This window comes from Corvus brachyrhynchos, unplaced genomic scaffold (genome assembly GCF_000691975.1).
Source record: "Corvus brachyrhynchos isolate BGI_N302 unplaced genomic scaffold, ASM69197v1 scaffold4, whole genome shotgun sequence".
Lineage (NCBI taxonomy): Eukaryota > Metazoa > Chordata > Aves > Passeriformes > Corvidae > Corvus > Corvus brachyrhynchos.
The window spans coordinates 2457636-2463496 of NW_008237878.1; the positions used below are offsets into that span (position 1 = coordinate 2457636).

The 5861-nt window shown below is 46.9% G+C and overlaps 1 protein-coding gene across 1 annotated transcript in view; it reads right to left on the bottom strand.

The window, feature by feature from the left end:
* Window positions 1-2815: 2815 nt before the first annotated feature.
* Window positions 2816-5861, bottom strand: part of DUSP7 (dual specificity phosphatase 7) — an 8293-nt gene continuing 5247 nt past the window's right edge. Inside the window, exon 3 of the mRNA XM_008632305.1 lies at window positions 2816-5200. Coding sequence (XP_008630527.2) covers window positions 4893-5200 — 308 coding nt within the window. The 3' untranslated portion in view covers window positions 2816-4892. The remainder of the gene's footprint in view (window positions 5201-5861) is intronic.

The window sequence follows — 5861 nt, forward strand, 5'->3', positions numbered from 1 at the left end:
TGCTGGACCTTGAGCGTGGCCCCCAGAGAACAGCCGCATTTGGTGCTGAGACACGTGTGGCAGCTGGGAGCCCGGACCTGTCAGTGACACAGCAAGAGGCCAGAGGACAAAGGCAGTAGAGAGAGGAACTATGCAGTTTGAATAAAGGAACTCGCAGGAACAGGACGTGGAGGCTGGATGGGACTCCCAGAAGCTGCTGTCTGTGGTGAACAATCCCTCACACACCCTCTCACCCCAAATTACACTTAGCCAGCCCAGCACTCCACAATGAAGAGACAGATTTGAGGAAGCACAGGAGCAAATGGCACAAAATCCAGAAGAAAGCCCATTTTCACACACATTCAGAGCAGCCTAGAGCATGACTATCACAGCCTGTGCCAGTAAACACAGGGATGTGTTTATTAGCTGAACTATTTGTGTGCCTTTACAACACTGCAAATAGCCTGATTTCCTCACATAAAGGATAAAACAAGAATGTAACAGCCCACAAATAACCTGGTTACCTTGGAAATGTGAGCACCCAAACTCAGATGGTAGCAGGAAGCGTCTGCTTTTCCAAGTGCGTCTCTGGGTGTCGCAACAGCAGGCAAGCGCAGAGCTGCAAAGGTTGACTTGCATCACGCTCAGGATGTGTTTGATGCCACACCAAGGGAAGGGTAGACACAAGCAAGGGGAAAAAAGTTACAAGCAACCACAAAGACCCTTCCCTGAGCTTGTGTCCTGCTCACAGGGCTCCTGATGCTGGGCTTCCCAGTGGGGAATTGCAGAAGATTAGCTTTGTGCTTTTGCCATGACTTGAAATGGAGGGAGAAATTTTTTTAAAGCACCTGGCACCTGTAGTCCCAGTAACGGTTCAAATGAGTTAAGATAAAGTCATCCACTGGGAAAAAAAAAAAGATAAATTCCCACTCATATCACCTGAGGGCTTGGTCATCACGTGTGAAACCCCAGGGACAGAAGATCTCTGTGCCCAGGCAGATCACCTGGTTTTGTAGAGTAGAACACCACAGAGCATCTTACAAACAGCTTGTCTGGAATCAATGGGTTAACTGAGGAGCTTCTCCCTGCTGCATGTGGGAAGCTGTATCTCCTTGCCAAATTCCACTGCTCTGAACATAACCAGCTTTCTCACTCAGCCTCTGCTCCTACGCTCAGCTAGTGCTCGTGCCTGCCTCTGCAAGGGAGTGTAGACAGACCCCACGCTCTCTTTTCCCTCTGTAACTATTTCCCCAGCACTGCTCTCCTTGCCTGATGTCAGTTCTCTTCTGCTCACTGAATTACAGGACATCAGGTCTCCAAGGAAACCCATCCGAGATTTGTAAAACACTGATGGCTGAAGACCAGCCAGGCTGGCTGCTCCTTGCTGTTGAGGCCAGGAAGCTTGGAAAAAGCTCCTCTAGGTCCTGCTTGCAGGTGGCAGGATGATTTTTCAGACTCCTTCCTTTGGCAACAGGGCTTTTGAGTGCCACAGTGCCAGGACACTCACAGCATGACCCAGGATCAGGTCCCTGAGGAGCAGCCTGGTGGCTCCCTGCACACCAGCTCTTCCTCCAAGGCCACGGCAAACAGCAGCTGCGCTGCTCCAGACAGCCACAACTCAGCTATCACACAAATGTGCTTACAATGCTAACTGCTTATATCCTGCTCCACACCTTAGCAGAAAATCCTAAGAGGAAACTAGATGGAAGCAAATATAGCCATACCCCCAACAAGCTGTTCTGCACTCCTTCAGCGCACAGCCAGCCTCCAGCACGGTTTCCTATCTTCCTCAAGAGCTACTCTACCATGTAATTACAGGGGAAAACCTAACGGTCTTCTTTTCCCTGCATACCAGGTACATTTTCGTTTGTTTAGCCACAAACAAGCCTCTAAATCAATATATAGATTCCCATCATGGAGTCCAGGAGTAAACAAACTCATGCACACACTCCCTTGGCTCCTGCTTCAGCCTCTATCTCTCCCCTCTGCACCCACCAGCCTGAGCTGCTTCTGGAATAAAACTGTCTTTGGTGCTCAGACCCTAGGATTAGAACAAGATGACACATACACTTACTCTGAGGATCTGAACAATTGAACAGTCATTTAATTTCTTGCCATTCAGGTTAAAACAAGGAATGCTTGGGGAACCCACTCCTGCTCAGTCCTGCCCAGCTACAAGCAGAGTCGTGGGGAGCCACAGCTCCCTTAGCTAGGCTACACTTTGATGTTTAGAGCCACCTTTCACCCTAAAGCATCCTCATCAGCCCCTCCAGATTTCCCACGAACCATCCAGGGAGCACAGAGGGACACAGCACAGCCCAAGTGCAACACACACCACACCCCCTTCCCCCAGAGATGCAGGAGGGGGCTCCTGTTCTCTGGGGACCCTGGGAGAATTCATCAGGTGGCTGCCCACAAGCCCCTGACTTCTTGCTTTCCAACCAAAATAAAGCCTGCTAACACAACAGTTGTGGGCAAGGCCTTGCCATGCCTTTGTAGGCCGTGCTTAAGCAGCAAACAAAAGTGTCTTTCGTTTATCTATTTATTTTTGGCACAGAGGAATGGCTGGGGTCAAAGCCAGTCCCATTCTCAAGCTGTTCTTTGTTCTCCAGTTTATCCAATACCCCCAATCCCTCTCCTTGCCCTCCCACCTCCCCCTCTCCATTTTACCACAGGTCTTAAAAATTAAGCTGTGCATGAAACCAAACACCACACTTGAACACGGCCCAGCAAATGCTCTCCATGGTCACAGAAGGATCCTAATTGACCATAAAAAATGGATAAGAGCAGTGTGCCCTTATATGGGCAGAGGCTAGACAAGCATCTGACACAAACATCATTTTTAAAGAAAAAATAATATTTATTTGCAATATAAACAAAGTCCCAATATTGGATCAGTATATATAGGGTCACTAATTTTCCTTCATAACTCAGAAAGCAGAACCATTCCTCACTAACAAGCTCTCATTTGTACTAATCAGAAGATGCATCTTATTTTTTTCCTTTAAAGAATAAAGACCACTAACAGCACAGGAAGCCTTTACAAACCAGCTTAGCTGTAATACAATACAGATGCACTGTCAAAAAATCCCTGAAAAAATAAATTCCTCCATGAGGTAAGATGCAATTAGGATATTCTCAATTTTCTCACTCACAACCGTACGCCCACTCTCCCTTCCAATGACCCACGATCCCAACATTGTGGCAAACAAAACCCAACAAACAAACAAAAAACAACCAGAAAACAAGAAACAGAAGCTCATTCCAACATTCTGATAACATCTTTAACAAAAACAACAGTTTCAGGATGTGACAGCGTCAAACATTCCTCCAGATGGAGACTTTTTTTTATTATTTTTTCTTTTTCTTGAAAAAAGTACAAAAAACTGGATATTTAAAAAAAAATCCGTGGCTTTTTTTTTTTTTTTTCAGTTACATGAGAGTTAAAGTGGACAGGGAGGGGGGAGAAAGGAGGGACTACATTGCAGCCAATAAAGAAATCTCCAAATCCGTTCTGCCCTCCTCCCAGAAATTATTACCACTTCCTCCCCTCCCAGCCTGGTAAAAGGAGTTTGCCAAACACTAGCCAGAAATACATACAAGTCTTCTCAGAATAGAAGGCACAGCATAAAGTTATTCGAAAGAGGAAGAAAAAAAATCAGAACCTCTGCTGAAAGCTCCAATCATCTCAGAATTTGCCAGTTAATATATATATTCATATATATATATATATATATAAAAATTCTCTGTTACAATGCTCTCCTCATTTCCACACCTCTTCACTCCCCTCACGCGCTCCGTGCGTGACGATTGAGTCCTGTCCCGCCACACAATCCTCGCTCTGCTCCAGGCGCTCGCTGCCTTTCCCCTCCACCCCGCACACATGGGAAAGAATCCAGTGTGCACAAGAAACGCCAGCATCGCAACTACCTTCTGGACTCAGGAAGCTGGAATGGTTTCGGGCCAACTGGATGACGTTAAGTCAGTCAACAGGCAGCAGAGAATGAAGCCGGGCTCAGTCATGCTTCTACCAGCTCTGGAGGCTACAAGAGTTTTACCTCTGGCAATAGCAAACTGTTTTTGGCAGGGGTGGCATTAAAAAAAAGCTTGCGGCTTAGTCACCTTGGCTGAATCAGTGCAGAGTTTGTGATTGTGAGTGCAGGAGTGGTGAAGGGGTTGCGTTCAAGCCCAACTGGCCTTCACACATAACAAAGCTTCCTACCAGATGCTAACAACAACAACAGCAGCATGTATCTCTCTCTGGAGTACCCAGTAATATGCCAGGACATACCAAGGCTTCACAAAGTGTGCAAAATGCATTTGGTCAATATAAACATTTGATTAAAAAAAATAATAAATGATCAAACAAGAAACAGAATAAAATACTGGTTTTGCAACCTCGTCTGTACAAACAGTCAAGAACTTACATACTTAAAAAGAGTTTGAACCCAAAGCTCGAGTAAGATCTACCTTTTCTTATTCTTTTTTAAATCAAAAAAAGTAAACTTGGGTTTTAAAACAGTCTTGGCCCAACACCTTTTGTTCAAGGTTTCCAAGTGCATAAATCTCCTCATTTTCCACAGCAAGCTAACCCCCGGTAGCTCTTCACACGTGTGCGTGTTCTGACAGTCCCAATGCACCCAGGAAAGCGGTTATTGCCTGTGACAGCTGCGTTCGAAACGCTGTAACATCGCCCGTGTTAAATAACCCCCTGTAAAAACACTACCTCTTCAAACCACTTGGATCAGGATACTAGTGAGCGGCATTAGCCTTCGTAAAGCAGCAATCAGGCACCTCTGCCCAGAGAAGCTACTCATCTCAGAGCTGCCTGGCAAGACAGATATTTTCGTAAGAGTTGAAATACTCAAGAGAAGCGATTCGATGCTCAAGTTCCCGACCAGGCAGCGTCCTCTTCATGTGGACTCCAGAGTGTTCAGCTGGAACAGGTTGTGGTTGGTGGGGGTGGTGAAGTAGAGCTGTTCACTGGGCGAGCGGTTGTCACAGGGGCTGTTGAGTCCCAGAGTCCTCTCAAAGTCCAGGAGTTGGCCCATGAAGTTAAAGTTTGGGGAAATGTTGGATTTTTTCCTTTTCACAAAGTCATAGGCATCGTTCAGGGACAAGTTGAGTTTTTGCATCAAGTAGGCGACAGTGACTGTTACAGACCGGCTGATGCCAGCGAGGCAGTGAACAAGGATCCCACACTTCTTGGAACGGGCCTCATCTGAAACAAGACAAGGGGAAGGGGGAGTCTATTATTCTGCACCAAAAACACGTGGCTTTGGAGCAGGGCCAGGTGGCAGCTGCGAGCTCCTAGCACCACGACAACTGCCAGAACTGGATCCCCTGTCCCTAGTGACACCATCCCATGTTCCTCTGACACCCACATCTCTCTCCACAGGGCTCCTGAGATATTCCCACTGCATGGCAAAGCTGTACATCCCCAGCAAGGGCAATCATCTCACATGCTTGAGAGGTATGAATCAAGTCTAGCAACACATCCCTTGCCTCGGGATCATCAGTACCCTCTACTCAGAGAGCTGGAGTAACGCACAGGAGGCAGATGGAGCTGGAGACAACAGCTCCAGGGAGATGCTGGTGGTTGGGCACAGCACACCCACCTCAACACCAACTAAACCAGGGAAGGCTGTGCACTCAGGGCAAGGCTGCAGCCCAGCAGCACATGAGTTACTCTCTTCTCCTGTTCTTGTCCTCCTTCCACTAGAAAGTTACATGAATGCAGCCAATGCCAATTTAAGCAGAGTCTGAAGTGCAGGAACTTCCCTTATTGTGAAATTGTTCTTTAGGATCGACAGAAATGCACTTCACTACAAACAAATGCTTGTGTTGGAGGAGACTCTCAGGATGAATGGTAGCGGGAAGCA